The sequence below is a fragment of the Danio rerio genome, chromosome 11, assembly GCF_049306965.1.
Source record: "Danio rerio strain Tuebingen ecotype United States chromosome 11, GRCz12tu, whole genome shotgun sequence".
In the NCBI taxonomy this organism is placed as follows: domain Eukaryota; kingdom Metazoa; phylum Chordata; class Actinopteri; order Cypriniformes; family Danionidae; genus Danio; species Danio rerio.
The window spans coordinates 45922501-45940000 of record NC_133186.1 but is presented as its reverse complement, the minus strand read 5'-3'; the positions used below and the strand labels follow the sequence as shown (position 1 = coordinate 45940000).

General features: G+C 33.9%; 1 protein-coding gene across 13 annotated transcripts in view; it reads left to right on the top strand.

The window, feature by feature from the left end:
- The window catches only part of tmem63bb (transmembrane protein 63Bb), a 476742-nt gene that overhangs the window by 432388 nt on the left and 26854 nt on the right, over positions 1–17500 (top strand). For 11 of the 13 annotated variants that reach the window (XR_012386858.1, XR_012386857.1, XR_012386856.1 and 8 more), the window contains 8 exons: positions 1965–2107; positions 6445–6496; positions 6602–6710; positions 9059–9129; positions 11936–12016; positions 13918–14041; positions 15815–15948; positions 17135–17272. The exons of the other annotated variants lie outside the window; for them this stretch is intronic. Coding sequence is in view for 4 of the 11 variants with exons in the window: in XM_073916065.1 (XP_073772166.1) it covers positions 1965–2107; positions 6445–6496; positions 6602–6710; positions 9059–9129; positions 11936–12016; positions 13918–14041; positions 15815–15948; positions 17135–17272 (852 nt within the window). In the remaining 7 variants the exon portion in view is untranslated. The remainder of the gene's footprint in view (positions 1–1964; positions 2108–6444; positions 6497–6601; positions 6711–9058; positions 9130–11935; positions 12017–13917; positions 14042–15814; positions 15949–17134; positions 17273–17500) is intronic. 13 annotated transcript variants of the gene reach the window in all.

Below are 17500 nucleotides of genomic sequence, written 5' to 3'. Positions count from 1 at the left end.
GCGTGTCCGTAGAGCGAGTTTTCTCCAGTGAGTTGGCGTCTATAATGGATCAGCTGATCACCGCGCTGTTTAACATCAGTGTCACTGTTTGCTGAACAGCACCAGAGCTGCGCTGATTGTTAGAGCCAATCACGGCCTTTTCTGTTGAGCGACAGCACTCAAACAGCAAGCGGGATAATATTTACATTAGTTTACGTGCTCTAAATGCTCATTTTGTTCTGTGCATGTGCTTGAGTTTTGTTTTATACATTTAAAAATATCTTGTATTAAAGGTAGCGCTGTCAAAATTAACGCGTTAACGCATGTGATTAATTTTAAATGATTAATGGAGGAGGTTGGAGTTGGAGGTTTTCTTTACTTCCTGTTGTGGTGGACATGTGTTTAACATGCAAGAAATGTGGATAAGACCAAGGAAGCACTTTTTAAAGGCAAGTTTCAGTATAAAACAATTAGTCGCATCACCAGGCTCTCCAAAGTTTCATGCAATTTCGGGTGTTTCATTTTTAACTTTCTGTTGTAAGTTGATACCGCGTGGCGAACAGAAAGAAAATCCTCCGCATTTCGTGACTCGGTGTTCCTTTAAGGTAATAAAATCACTGCTTAGGCCACACGGTAGACTTTTAATAAGAGTATTATCTTAATCATGTTAAAATCGGAGTATTGGTGTCTTATGTAAATGTACTCAGAACGTCTCTGATGAAGTCGCGAGCTGTCAAAGACAGGGCATTACTCTGCCTTTCAGCATGAGCCCTCCAAGTTTAGCGTGTTTCCTCATTAAACGCAATGAAAGCGTATGCCTCGCGTTGTTGTGTCAGAATCCTTGTGAAATACAGTAATACTTTAGGACGCTTAGTTTAAGCAGATTTGATGAACGTGATCATGTGTGTTGAATCTGAGGGGAGTCGCTCCAGTATGGAAGGCCGTTGGGGCCAAAACGTCTGCAGCGCGTTGTGTGATATTCCTAGTCTTAGCAACTGGATGAATGTAAAGGAGGATTAAGCGAAATTGTTTCTACTTTATAATTAATGTTCTCAACTCACAGCAATAAAACATTACAATGAGTGCACCAGTTTGTATTCTAAAGTTTATTATTATAATTTTTCATTTTCCATATCTGCAATGCCTGTATTTTGGCATTTTTTTGCAGTCCACTTAGAATCCAACATGGAAATCAATGTTTTCTTTAATGGCATTGATTGTTTTGAAATTTAAATGTCATTAACATGCCTGTGTTGTTTTAATTTCTGTAATAAATATGGCTGTCAAGCCAGGATCTTGATGGTTTATTGTGGGTATGTTGTTTACATTAAGAAATCTGTGTTGCAAGTTAAACAAAAATTCTATTAAACAATTATATTTTGAATTTTAATTCTAATAAACAATTATATTTTGAATTTAAATAGTTTTTGTCTTGCGTTTACATTAATTTTACATTTGAATAGCCAAAATTACAAGTTTCAGTATTTTAAATGCGATTAATCGCGATTATTTTTTTTTTTGAAGGTGCGATTAATTAGTTAATTTTTTTAAATTGATTGACAGCACTAATTAAAGGACAAAATAGTTTTAGAAATAATACATGTAAACATATTTATGAATTATACATTTTAATACAAGAATTATTGTGTTGTGAACTAGAATATCTGATTGTTTATGGAAAGCATCATCAATACACCATGATGCACCGAGATATCCAACTGAACCAAATCGATGACACAATCTTAACCGAACTGAACCGTGAGACCAGTGTAGTCACCCCTTATATAATTATATCATTTTAATTTTATGTACGTTTTTTTATGAAAGCTTTTAATTTTAAGTATTATATTAAATTAAACTGTTCGATTTGCACATTGTATGTCAAGCTTAGTTGTTTTGCTTTATTTCTTCTAGTCATTTATTATATGCTATATAGTTTTTATTGATCTCTGGCAGCTCTCATGAATGTGTTTTTTTCTCCACAGAGACGAGGAGATCCGTGAGAAGTGTGGTGAAGATGCCGTCCACTACCTGTCTTTCCAGCGCCACATCATCGGTCTGCTGGTGGTGGTGGGAGTTCTGTCCGTCGGCATCGTTTTACCAGTCAACTTCTCAGGCAACCTGCTGGGTGAGTGCGGAGGTCAGAGGTCAAGGGTCAGCTTGAGGATCTTCTTTACAGAAGGCTTCGCATTAATGATCATATGTTTGTAGCCAATATAACGTTTGTAAGGAGTGGCACGGTGGCTCAGGCATCGCCTCACAGTAAGAAGGTTGCTGGTTCGAGTCCTGGCTGGGTCAGTTGGCATTTGTGTCTGCTTAGTCCCTTATTATCAGGGGTGGCCACGGTGGAATTAACCGCCAACTATTCAGGCATATGTTTTACACAGTGCATGCCCTTCTAACCGCACCCACTACTAGAAAACACCCATACACACTCATACACTACGGCCAATTTAGTTTATCAATTCCCCTATACCACATGTGTTTGGACAGTGGGGGAAACCGGAGCACCCAGGAGGAAACCAACACCAACACGGGGAGAACATGCAAACTCCACACAGAAACACCAACTGACCCGGCCGAGACTCGAACCAATGACCTTCTTGCTGTGAGGCCACAGTGCTGTCATATTAAAACATAATATGGCTTAATAAATAAGAAATATGAAAAAAATTATATTTAAATAAATACGGAAATATTTTAAATAACTAAAAATAATCTGAATTCAAAGGCACATCTTAGAATGACCTTCAGCCAATCAAAATCAAGCATTCGGCAGACAGGCAGATTATATGTTTTTAAACTACAGAGCTTTGATGATGATGATGATGATAATTATTATTATCATTATTATTATTATTATTATTATCATTATTATTATTTTATTATTATTATTATCGTTATTATTATTATTATTATTATTATTATTATCATTATTATTATTTTATTATTATTATTATCGTTATTATTATTATTATTATTATTATTATTATTATTATTATTATTGTAATTATTATTATTATTATTTTATTATTATTATCGTTATTATTATTATTACTATTATTATTATTATTTTTATTATAATTATTATTAGTATTAGTATTATTACTATTATTATTATTATTATTATTGTTATTATTATTACTATTATTATTATTATTACTTTTATTATTACTATTATTATCATTATTATAATAATTATTATTATTATTATCATTATTATTATTACTATTATTTTTATTGTTATTATCATTATTATCATTATTATTACTATTATTATTATTATTATTACTACTACTACTACTACTACTACTACTATTATTATTATTATTATTATTATTATTATTATTATTATTATTATCTATGTGAGGATATTCAGGGTCAAATAACAACCTAAAATCAAAAATTGATATTTGTCTTTAACATGAAACAAGAAATGTATATAAAGTATACATATGCTGAAATGCTTAGGAAATATATTTGTTTTTATTTCATTTTACTATATATTTGCTTTATTTTCTCTTCCATTTTTTCCATTAAGTTTTGAGGTTTTTTTGTGTGTATTTTATAACGTTTTTATGTTAATATTTTGTTTCTTTATCTAATTAATTTTTAATTTTTATTTTAAAGGTTATTTTGAAGTTTATTTACAATTATTTTTAGTTTTTATTTACGTTTCTGCAGTTTATATATTTCACTATTATTAGAACTATTATTATTCATAATATTTAATATTTTTATCACAGTATTTATTTATTTTATTCAGTCATTTATTTATTCATTTATTTTTCTTAGGCTTAGTCCCTTTATACATTATGGGTCGCCACAGCAGAATGAACCACCAACTTATCCAGCATATGTTTTGCACAGCGGATGCCCTTCCATCCGCAGCCCAGTACTGGAAAACTTTATTTTATTTAATTATTTTTTATTATTCTGTATCACCCACAAAGATCCTGTTGATTATCATTTATTTCTATTGGCCGTATTCAAAGATGTACATCTCTCAATCCAGTCCAGTTATACTGTGTGAGTGACTCTCCATCATTAGCCGCTGTACTGACATTAGTGCGGGCCGTGTGTGTGTCCTCTAGCCCAGCACACACACTGTAGATTATCATCAGAGAGGGTTAATCCACTGCACTGCACTGCTCCAGTAATGAGATTCAACCTCTATCTGCTTGCTGGGTAATTGGATGCCTGTTGCAAAGAGAGAATGACCCAGAGACACACACACACACACACACACTGATGGAAAAAGGGTCGTTTACATCAGACCAGAACAATGTGGACAAAGTCAAAGAGAGCAGAGCGTTCGGTCACATTAATATAAAGAGACTGATCACAGTTTGTTTTCAGGCCTGAAATGGAAGCAGTGGAAGAATAATGACTTTCTCAGTTTGTCTTGAACTGGATTCTGACCACTGGCAGCAAAATGTGAACTCTATTCAAATGATCTAGGCCCAAAGTCTAAAGCTCATAGTGCAGAAGCATTAAGACCGAATCTGAATCCACTTTTGCTATTTTACCCATGCATTCACACCGGGCTTCAGTGTCAACGCTTGACTGAGGGCTTGTCTGAAGCTGGGGCTGATGCGATTGCCTTAGCATCGTCAGCCAATGAAATTAGTCTGCAATCGGCTACTGTCTGAGCTGGGGTATTTGCATGAAGCAATTTAATTGGCTGACGCTTTCGTTGGCGGACTTTTGCAGCGAGCAACGCTACTGAAGCGGCGCTGACGGATCCACAATGCAGTTCGGTAATGCCTGACGTCACCCATTTAAAGTGAGTAGTGAATATAGCGTTAGGATGGAAAAATACACTCTGCGCCCCGTCGCATGGTCTAACAGGGTTGTGCTTATTCTCTTGATGACTTTTGTGTGTGTTTTGAGTGTAATGTGCATTAAACCAGTCAGAGTCTCTTCTCCCACTTCCTTTAAGAGTCAGTTGCGTCGCATTTGCTGTTTATATGGCGGAGTTTGTAAGTGTAAAAACTGAACGCTTCACTACCGAGAAAACGGTTAAACAGAGCATCTGCAGCACAAGAATAAAGAACGAGCCTCCTCCATTCAGCCTCTTCTACTCTTTACTCCTTTACTTTGAGGAAACGGTGGAAACTCACTCCACTGAACTCATCCATTAGCCCACATATTTATTTTCCTTTATTAAGCACAAAGATTTGCTTCAAAACTATTTCAAAATTCAGTTCTAATCTCCAGCAAAGGAATAAATGAACAATAAATATATATATATATTTATTTTTTATCTGTTTATATATTTAGGCAGTTTGAGAGCCCTGGTTTAAATCCTTACTTTTTCCCCAATTCCTGTTTAACGGAGAGCAGATTTCTTCAGCACATTTCTAATCATAATAATTTTAATAACTCATCTCTAATAACTGATTTATTTTCTCTTTGTCATGATGACAGCACATAATATTAGACTAGATATTCTTCAAGACACTTCTATACAGCTTAAAGTGACATGTAAAGGCTTAACTAGGTTAATTAGGTTAACTAGGCAGGTTTGGGTAATTAAGTTATTGTATAACGATGGATTGTTCTGTAGACTATCGAAAAAATATAGCTTAAAGGGGCTAATAATATTGTCCTTAAAATGGTGTTTAAAAAATTGGGGAAAAAATCAAAGGGGGGCTAATAATTCTGGCTTAAACTATATATATATTTATATTAGACATTTACTTATTTTTTGCTTTCTTTTTATTGTTATTTTTATTTTTGCATTGATTCACCGTTTGTTAGTTTTTATTTATTTTTGTTTTTTAGTGTTTTTCTTTTTTTTATATTTTTATGTACTTTATGCAGTATATATATTTTAGATTTTAGTAAATTAATATTGTCTGCTTTTTTCTGTTCATCATATACTGATCTGAAAGTTATATTGTAAAATTGAAAATCGTGTTATATTGTATTTTGTACGTTGTATTTAATTAATTTATTTATTTATTTATTTATTTATTTATTTATTTATTTATTTATTTATTTATTATATGAATGTAAAATTATTTACCTTATATTGACCTGAACATCATATCTAATGTTTTTATTTTTTAAATATAACATTTTATTTATATATTGTATTTTATTTTTTGTTGGAATTTTGAGTTGATTATCATTTTTTGAGCTGAAAATCATATCTAATTAATTTTTTATTTAAATTAAAAATTATATATATGTATTTTTTTAAGTTATTATTTAAAGTTATAATAATGTAATTAATTTAATCTATTGATCTTGTCATGGGATTTCCATATGTTGCTGATGTGGCAATAAACAAAGTCATGTAATTTTTTATTTAATCATTTTAAAAGAAAAAAGTGCTTATTTCGGCACACAGGCTGCGTTCAGCACACAGAATGCCCCTTATTTTCCGAATAATGACCCTTTTGTTATCTTTCAGACTCAGAAATGAAGTTGTTCTTTTGTCCTGTTTTTTGTCCTCAGAGAACAACGCATACAGCTTTGGACGCACAACAATCGCCAACTTGAATTCTGGGTAAGACATTGCAGACATTCTGAAAGCTGTATCCCAGTCTCAGGTCATGATGTGCTGTGAGGATTATGGGTAAAACATTTACATGTCTTTCTATGTGTTGTCCAGGAATAACCTCCTATGGCTGCACACATCTTTTGCCTTCATGTATCTTCTCCTCACTGTCTACAGCATGAGACGCCACACGTCCAAGATGCACTATAAAGAAGACGATCTGGTAGGTCAGGTTCACCTACAAGCATGTAGTGCTGGAAAGGGTTGAGGTTTATTAAAAGAGACCTATTATGCCCCTTTTTGCAAGATGTACATTAAGTCTTTGGTGTCCCTAGAGTGTGTAGTGAATTTTCAGCTCAAGATACCACGCAGATCATGTTGTCTACCTCTCTGAAACGGACCCTTTTAGGCGTTTTGGTGACTGTCGCTTTAAATTCAAATGAGATTGTGCTCTTTTTCAGAAGAGGGCGGAGCTACAGATGCCTATGTGTCAGTATAGCTGCTTCTCTTTAAGGGCTGTTTATGCTAATGAAGGAGAGATGGTCACTAGTGGGTGGGGCTTTTACCCCTCTGATGACACGTACAAAGGGAGAATGTCAATCAAAGTGTTTCTGCAGACTGTTTTTATCAAGTCTGATTATAAACAATAGAATTAATACATGTTTCCCATTAGAGTCTGGATATATTCACACACTGCTGACACACAGCTGTTTAAACCCCTTATAAAAGTTTTTTCTGCATAATCTGTACCCTTTAAAGTTGCCCCTGTTATGCTTTTTAAATATGTAATTTTTTTTTATGTGAATGTAAAAGTCCTGTAGAATTCAAAGTGGAGTTATTCCCTCGTTATTGCACACAATTTCAGTCGCACTTTCTGAAAAATTTGCATCGTAGCATCTCATTGGCTGTAATTTTAGTGTAACCAAACCACTTTGTAAGCGCTTCCAAAAAATAAAAGAGTAATTTTATCTGCTTAGTAATAATATTTTTTATCTTAATAATATTCATTCATTTTTCTTCGGCTTAGTCTTTATTTTCCAGGGGGTCACCACAGCAGAATGAACCGCCAACTCATTCATTCATTCGTTTTCTTGTCGGCTTAGTCCCTTTATTAATCTGTGGTCATTATGCTGGAACGCCAACTTATCCAGCATATTTTTTACACAGTGCATGCCCTTCTAACCGCAACCCAGTACCGGGAAACACCCATACACAATCATACACTACAGCCAATTTAGTTCATTAATTCTCTTATACCACATGTGTTTGGACTGTGGAGCACCCGGAGGAAACCCACACCAACACTAAGAGAACATGCAAACTCCACACAGAAATGCCAACTAACCAAGCCGGCACTCGAACCAGCGACCTCCTTGCTGTGATTTTTTTTATGGTAACAAATAAAACAAAAGGTAAAAAGAATGCAGCTTGCAGTGATTCATGCTATAATGCTCATGAAATAAAGTTTTCTTTTTATTTATTTGTATTTAATTTAATACTTTTAAAAGTAATTATTTGTTTTATTTTCATTTTCTTTTGCTTTTTTTGTATTTTGTTTTATCTTGTTATTTTTATTTATCTAATTGATATATCTAATTTATTTTTTGTTTTATTTTTTTTATAATTTATATACTTGTTTAACAATTATAAAATTTCAATTATTTAATTGTAAAATAAATTATTTAATGTTTTATTCACATTTTTTCTGCATTTTATGTGTTTTATGCTTTAGCTGTGTGTGTGTGTGTGTGTGTGTGTGTGTGTGTGCGTGCGTGCGTGCATGCGTGTGTGTGTGTATATATGGTTGTTTTTGGGTTTTTTTCCTTTTTTTTGAAAAAAGTATTTATTTTATATATTTTTTGTTTAACTGTGTGTTTTTTAATAATTTCTTTTTTTTCTGTTGCATGACAAACTCATAACACATATTTTAATATTAATTTACTCAGACTTTAATAAAACAAAATCAGGCACTAAAGAACTTTGCATGGTAACAAGCAAAAAAGCCTGATGTAAAAGAAGATGTGCAGCTGCAGCGACGCATGCTGTAATGCTCATCAAATATTGATGAGGTCTGTCTATAGCATTGACCTACATTTCTGGATCCTCGTGTGCGTGTGCGTGTGTGTGCGTGCGTGTGTGCGTGCGTGCGTGTGTGTGCGTGTGTGTGTGTGCGTGCGTGTGTGTGCGTGTGTGTGTGTGTGTGTGTGTGTGTGTACGGGTTTTTGTGACATATCAGGACACAGATCTGTATAATGTCATGGGTATGACACGGGTATTACAAAAAGGAGGTGAAATATGAGGAGATTGGTGACGTCCTCATTTCTCAAAAAAGCTTAAAAATCACACAGGATGAGTTTAATCAGAGAGTAAGCAGTACACAGTCTCCTGTGATGGTTGGGTTTAGGGGTGGGGTGGGGTGATTGCATTATAATATACGGTTTGAACAGTATAAAATGAATGGTAACCTATGTAATGTCCCCACTTTTCACAAAAACAAACGTGCGTGTGCGCGCCTGTGCGTGTGTGTGTAAAATAACCTCAATAACACTTCTCTCTCTCTCTCTCTGTCAGGTCAAACGCACTTTATTCATCAGCAACATCTCCAAATATGCAGAAGAAAGCCATATAAAACAGCACTTTGAGTAAGAAGTCTACTCTTCACCCGTTTATCATATAAACATCAGATCCATCCTAATTCAGTTCAAGCAAATTCAATTCTATTTACTCCATTACAGTCAAAATCAGAAAGCATGAAGGTGTTGAGTAAAAGGTGTGACTGATATATACAGTATTATTATTAGCTTTTTAAAAAATATATATGTATTTCTCAAGCATTGTTTAGCAAGGGCATTTTCAGTGTTTCCTAATAAAGTCTAATTTGTTTTAATTTAGCTGGAATAAAAGCAGTTTTAATTTTTTTTAAAGCAATATCTAAGGTCAATATTATTAGCGCACTACTATATTTTGTATATACTGTTCAATAACTCACCTAATTATACTAACGTACCCTAGCAGAGCATTTAAATTACACTTAAAGCTAAATACCTTCAAAAAAGGTGGTGTATGTGTGTTTTAATATGTATTAAATTAAATTATCTTTTCATTGCAATTATGAAGAACTGGTTGTAAATTGCTTAAAGGGATAGTTCACCTAAACCATTGGCTCACTATTTACTCACTGTAAAGTGCTTTCAAACCTTTATAAGTTTCTTTTATTGAACACAAAAGAAGATATTTTGAAGAAGGTTGAAAGCAGATAACCATTTACTTCCATTGTAGGAAAACAAATGGAAGTCAATGGTTACAGGCTTCCAACCTTCCTCAAAATGTCTTCTTTTGTGTTTAATAGTAGAAAGAAACTCATAAAGGTTTAAACAGTTGTGTATTGTGAATTGCTTAAAGGGTTAATTCACCTAAAAATAAAAATCGGTTCATTATTCACTCGCTCTAAAGTGCTTTAAAACCTTTCTGAGTTTCTTCTGTCGAACACAAAAGAAGATATTTTGAAAGGTGTTGGAAGCCTGTAACTATTGACTTTCATTGTAGAAAAATAAATGTATGTCAATGGTTACAGGCCCCCCAACATTCTTCAAAATAACTTCTTTTGTGTTTAATATTAGAAAGAAACTCATGAAGTTTAAACACATTTTAGGGTGAGCAGTTTGTTTTTGGGAATTGCTTTAAGGGATAGTTCACTTAAAACTGAAAATTTACTCACTATTTTCTCACTCTCAAGTGCTTTCAAACCTTTCTGAGTTACTTCTGTTGAAGAATGTTGAAAACCAGTAACCAATGACTTCCATTCTATTAAAAAAACAGTAAAAGTCAATGGTTACAGCTTTCCAACATTTTTCAAAATATCTTCTTTTGTGTTTAATAATAGAAAGAAACTCATAAAGGTTTGAACACACTTTAGGGTGAGCAGATTGGTATTGTGAATTGCTTAAAGGGTTAGTTCACCTAAAAATCAAAATCAGCTCATTATTTACTTACTCTAAAGCGCTTTCAGGCCTTTATGAAGTTCTTTCTACTATTAAACACAAAAGAAGATATTTTGAAAGATGTTGAAAACCGGTAACCATTGACTTCCATTGCAGAAAAAACAAATAAAAGTCAATGTTTACAGGCTTGCAACATTTTTCAAAATATCTTCTTTTGTGTTTAATAGGTTTAAACAGTTTAATTTTGTGAATTGCTTTAAGGGATAGTTCACCTAAAACTGAAATTGTACTCACTATTTTCTCACCCTCAAGTGCTTTCAAACCTTACTGTGTTACTTTTGTTCAAAACAAAAGGAGATATTTTGAAAGATGTTGAAAACCGGTAACCATTGACTTCCATTGCAGGAAAACCAATGAAAGTTAATGGTTACAGGCTTCCAGCATTCTTCAAAATGTCTTCTTTTGAGTTTAATATTAGAATGAAACTCATGAAGGTAAACAGTTTGGTATTGTGAATTGCTTAAAGGGTTAGTTCACCTAAAACTGAAATTATACTCACTATTTTCTCACCCTCAAGTGCTTTCAAACCTTTCTGAGTTTCTTTTTTCTGTTGAACACAACATAAGATATTTTGAAGAATGTTGAAAACCCGTAACCATAGACTTCTATAGTAGGAAAAACAAATGGAAGTCAATGGTTACAGGCTTCCAACATTCTTCAAAATATCTTCTTCTGTGTTCAATAAAAGAAACTAATAAAGAACTTTAGAAAGAGTAAATAGTGAGTAAATTGTCATTTTTTAAGTGATCTATCCCTTTAAGACTTTTGTCCTAAATAGGAGACTGGAATAGCAGCTCACTGTGAATGGTGTAAAATATTGAAGTCACATGAGTGCAGTTAGTACATGAGGATGTGTGTGTGTGTGTGTGTGTGTTCTCTGAAATGTGTGTGTGTGGTGCAAATTAGGAAACTCTGAGCATCTGTATTCATCTTAAAGAGTGGTGAAGATTAAAGTGATGTGAATGCAGATCCGTTGAATCTGTGTTTGGCAGGAATGAGTGTGTATGAGGAGCCGGAGACGAGCTATGAATAGACTCAAGTGTCACTTTACCTGAAAAACTGAACAAGAGCTGCCCAGGCTGCTGCTGGGTTACTGTAATGATGAGCTGCGGGAATACTCTGAGACGTTCAGATGAAATGTGGGATTTGTGATGCTGAATGTCTGCTGCATGGCCAGGGCTGGGAAATACAGTAACAGCTGGAATATTGTGAAATATTATTACAGTATAAAATGCATGTTTTAAAATGATTTACATTGAGAAATATTTAATTAAAATTGAAAAATGCATGTATTATCTCCTCATGTGTACAACATGACTTGTCTATAAATTATGATAATGTATTATCAATGAAAAATCTATATTTAAAAGTACTATGTTTAATAAAAGAGCAGTTTTATATATGTATATAAACTGTGGATTTGTGCATGTGTGTGTGTGTGTTACAGACAGGCGTATGAGAACTGCGTGGTTCTGGAAGCTCGTGTTTGTTACAACGTGGCCAAACTGATGTCTCTCAATGCAGAGCGGTAAGACTTTTAACAAGCTTACTCAATAATGCATTCATCTCTCTGCCACAGAATGAAACATTTAAAAAGGAAATTGCTGCTGTCAGTACTAAAATCTCATTTTTTATTTATTTATTTATTAGATTTTTTATTTTTGAAGAATTCTGAGTTTCTATTATCAATTTTGCCTTTTTTTTTCCTTCTCAAAAGTGCAACCTCCCGCTCTCCCTTGTGAAGCAAATACAGAAGTAACTGAAACTGCAGTTCATCAAAATTCTGCTGTGCCTGAATCTGTAATAAAGCAGATTTCTATTGATCGCACTGTTAAAAAAGCAGAGTTTACAGCGGAAAAAAGGTGTTTACAGCCTGCTACAAAGAACCATTTTGGTACATAGCCAGGGCCAGACGGAATCTGCGGACGTTTTTTGCTATTTCTGCGGAGAATTTTGGTAAAAATCTGCGGAATTATTTTGGAAGTATCCAGCGGAGTATCATAACTAAAACCTTAATATATGAGATAAAAAGTAATAAATTGCTGAATAAAAACGGAATAAATTCAGATTTACACATTTACGCAAGTAAATAAACAGAATTAATGATGGGGCAGAAATCTGCAGAATTCTGCGCGCGCAGATTTCGTGTGGGCCTATACATAGCTAATATTACCCTTAATGAAAACTGTGAGGGGGTGAATTGCTTTATAACTCATGCGTTTGCTTTATATTAAGTTATATTATGTCTGCATAATTAAGGGCGTGGCCACTTGAGTGACAGCTAGGTCTTGCTGGTCGCCGTCACCTCAGCTGATTCCGGCTGATTAGCCGCTGAACTCGGCATATACATCGAGTTTTTGTGTTGTTTTATTTTGCTTTACAAACCATTCACATGGCCTCCATTTCCCTGCTGAGTGAAGTTATATACTTATACACCATCTCTATAAATGTATTTGTTTTATTTAAGATTATATAGAGCTGTAATGCTCTCCAGAATCTGTCAGATTGATCAGCTGTAGACTCCAGAACAGTCGTCTGAAGCGTTGTCCTACAGTGTTATGCTGGAGTTCATCAATAGTCCTCTATTTACTAACACAGACTATATCTGAAGTGTTTGGACGTAAATTGCGTTTCCCTCCTGTAGAAAAACATCAGAAGAACAATGTTTAGTGGCTCAATGTATTTACAACAGGGTTTTTAAAGGACTAAACACTTTATTGATATAGTGTACAACCAAACACATGAGGTCAGAACACAAATGAGTCTCAGGTGATGAAGTATTCAGTGTTTCTTCCAAAGAAAAGCCTGTCTTGGCAAAATGCTAGCAGGCGTCTGCAGCTCCGCTCAAGCTCCACCTCTTTGCCCTTATTTGGGATCCCCCGGTTGGTGCGATGACGCACAAACAAAAAGGCGACAGTTGGCCACGCCTACTTGTAGCTTCTTTTGCGTTGTTCAGGATGACATCACGCATATTACGTCCATATCTTTTACAGTCTATGATTTTCAGCTTATTTTTTCATCCCTTTTTCCTCTAAAATTTGAGTTTCCACCCTAATTTTTTTTAATGTTTTTTTCTTAAATATGGAATTTTTGTCTCACAATTCTTTGTTGTTTTTTCTCTTAAAAATGTGAGTCTCCATCTTACAATTGTTTTGTTTTTTCCTTTCAGAAAATTGAGTTTGTGTTTTGTGATTTATTTATTTTATTTTTTTCAAAAATGCGAGTCTCCATCTTACAATTTAGATTTTTCCCTCCTGGAATTCCCTTTGCATTTTCATATGTTTTTAAAGCATTTTTTCAGCTTACATTTTATGTTTCTGCCACAGTTCTATATCTGCTCGTGATTCCTTAAACAGGCTGAAATTTCTGCTCTCTGAAGGGACGGATATTGTGTGTGTGTTTTGTGTCTGTTTGTGTGTGCGTGTATAGGAAGAAGACTGAGCGCAGTAAGAAGTTTTTCACAGATCTGATGGCGAAGGAACACATGCCCACCATGATCAACCCTAAACCCTGCGGCCACCTCTGCTGCTGCGCCATCACAGGCTGTGAAGAGGTACACAGACACACAAACACACACACACACACATTATCCACAGTACATCTGTCCTGCTGCCAGTATACAGTAGAAAATTGCAAAACACAGCACTGACCTAAACAAGCAGGACTAAAACTAACTATTCTTTTTATGGTAATTTCTGATAATCCATAACACATGTGTGAATAATAATGTGTTAGGGATAATCAGCAATTACTAAAAAAGGAATTTATTTTTTTTATCAATTTTTAAACTATTTAAATCCATTTTTATAATATGTTAAAATATAGTATACAAATTTTATTGTTTAATTTTGCTAATTCATTTATTTTGTTAAATATTTATCAAAGTATAATATCAACTAATTATCAATAATATGCTTTCAAGTGAAATATTTATAAAAATGTAAAATCCATAGTACATTTGTGAATATTTAGAAATGAATACTATTTATGAATTATATATATATATATATATATATATATATATATATATATATATATATATATATATATATATATATATATATATATATATATATATATATATATATATATAATTTTTTTTTTAAGTGTATAAATATTTACTGAATTTTAATATCAATTGATTATCAATAATTGGCTTTCATGTAAAATATTTATAATATTTATAATCTATAATACATTTGATAATGTTTAGAAAAGAGTAAAATAAAATTTTAATATATATTTAAATATTTATTTTGACAAAAAAAATTTAAGTTAATGAACAAAAATTGTCTTTCCTGTGAAATATTATCTATAACCAATATTTAATTGAAAAAATTTAAAGAAATAAATAAAAAAATAATAATAAAATTCAGTTTAAAATGTTTCAAAATGTTGCCTTATTGCTGTTTAATTGTTACAATTTAGATACTTTGAAACTAATAATATTTCAAATGTTACAATAAAATAATTACTCACAACTACCCATTAAAATGGTTCATTGTTTTTGCAAAGTCCTTTTATAGTAGAATTTTTACATTTATTTTATTTTAGTCATTAACTGATTTTTTTTTTGGGTGGGGTGCTTTCACACCTGGTTCAATTGCCTGCACCATAAACAAGTTCGATTGTGTCTGGAAAAACATTTAAAGGCTTTTATTTTCATAATCCGCACGGATGTGAATGCATCTGAACTTTCTGATTGGCTAAATTAGACGTCTGACATCAGCATGTTCTAGTCGTGCGCACACTTTTTCCGGCAATTTTGCTTCTGTGTTAATATCACGGCTAATATCACTGTTTGCACTGGCTCAGTCCCGCTTGTCACCAAGGTAGGTGATACAGACGTACACACACACACACCAATGAACCCTATGAAAATTACAGTTTGTTGTGCAGCTGGTGGTTCACTTCAGTTGTTTGGTACGATTGCATTCACATCAGAAGTAAACCAGACCAGAGTTTGCATGAATTGTTCCCCAGACCACTTCTTTCAGGCGGACTTGGGTACGGTTCGTTGGTGAGTTCAGAAAACACATTCACGCCTGCTAAGTGTATTGTACTCTGATGTCCAACGAAACCGGATGCGGACCAAAAGTGCTAGTGTGAAAGCACCCTTAGTTTAGTTAAATCCCTTTATAATGAATGTGTGTGAGGAAGTAAATCTCACTGCTTGGAGGAAGTACTGAGTTTTGTGTGGTCAGTGTGTGTGTGTTGTGGTATTTAGGTGTGTGTGTGTCCAGGCGTTTGTGTGTGTGTGTGTGTTTAGTTGTGTGTTGTTCAGGTGTGTGTAATGTAGTCGTGCTGAGGCTCAGTGTTTTTGCAGGAGGAGGCTGTGAGTTATTACACTAAACTGGAAGCCAAACTGAAAGAGGAATACAGGAAGGAGAAGGAGAAAGTCAACACTAAACCGCTGGGCATGGCGTTCGTCACCTTCCAGAACGAGGCCATGACTGCAATGTGAGTCCAGGACAGACTGATCATTGCACTGCTCTAATGTGGATATAGAAATAAATATCTGTCATTTAAAGAGGTTTTTTTATCTATTTATTTACTGTAAAGTATGTTTAAATCAATGTTTATTTAAAATAAAGTACCGTAATGTTTTTAATCAAAGATTTGAATAAGTATTTTGCATTTTCTCCATGTTGATGATATGTATTGAGTGAAAAATGGTGCCGAACTGTATTTCCCCCGACTGGTTTTTAAATATATTATTTTATTTTTGTTAAATGAACATCAGTCAGACTGAATTTAGACAGAAAGTTTAAATCTAAGTTTAGTTGTATACTTATAAATGCACAATTAAATACATTTTTATTTGTAATGTCTTGCATGAAGATTTTTGTGCTATTCTAAATAAATCAGATAACCTTATATTTTCTGTTATAGTATATATATTTTTTTAAACCTTGTTTGCATATATACTCACCGGCCACTTTATTAGGTACACCTTACTAGTACCGATTTGGACCCCCTTGCCTTCAGAACTGCCTTAATCCTTCATGTCAGAGATTCAACAAGCTACTGGAAATATTCCTCAGAGATTTTGCTCCATATTGACATGATAGCATCACACAGTTGCTGCAGATTTGTCGGCTGCACATCCATGATGCCAATCTCCCGTTCCACCACATCCCAAAGCTGCTCTATTGGATTGAGCTCTGGTGACTGTGGAGGCCATTTGAGTACAGTAAATTCTGATGCTCAGTTTAAACTGCAGCAGATCGTCTTGATTATGTCTACATGTGATTGGCTGATTAGAAATTTGCGTTAGCATACAGGTGTACCTAATAAAGTGGCCGATGAGTGTATTGGTTACTTTTGGTATGAAACTTGTTCAGTTTATTCTTCAGATATTTTTCCCACCTCATGTTGCATCTTTTTATTGTTATAGTTATTTATAATAATAATAACTAATGTTGAATAAGAGTTTTAATTGAATGTTTTTTAATGTTTAATTATGTTTAGATTAATCAATTAATGCACAATGCATATTTATAAATATACCCCCCCCCCCCCCCCCCTTTTTTTTAAATTGTTCTACATTGAATGAAGGGTGTTTGTAATGATTATTCCTCTTGCCTCTTCATTATAGGAATGTCAGTGTCTGTTTGGTGTTGATTCATTGTGCGTGTGTGTGCAGAATCCTGAAGGACTTTAATGCGTGTCAGTGTCAGGGCTGTAAGTGTCGTCTGGAGCCGCGCTCATCTCAGTTCAGTGACGGTCTTCATGTCTATAACTGGAGTGTGAGCTACGCACCGGATCCTCAGAACGTGCGCTGGTGAGAAACACACACCACCTTTCACCTCCTGTGTGTCTTTCATTCTCTCTCTCTCTCTCTCTCTCTCTCTCTCTCTCTCTCTCTCTCTCTCTCTCTCTCTCTCTCTCTCTCTCTCTCTCTCTCTCTCAGCAGGGTTCAGTTCTTTAATTTCAGACATATGGATTCAAGACCTGGTTGTGAAGGGTGAAATAAACTGTATTTTATTGAGCGTATTCTACGATGTGGAAG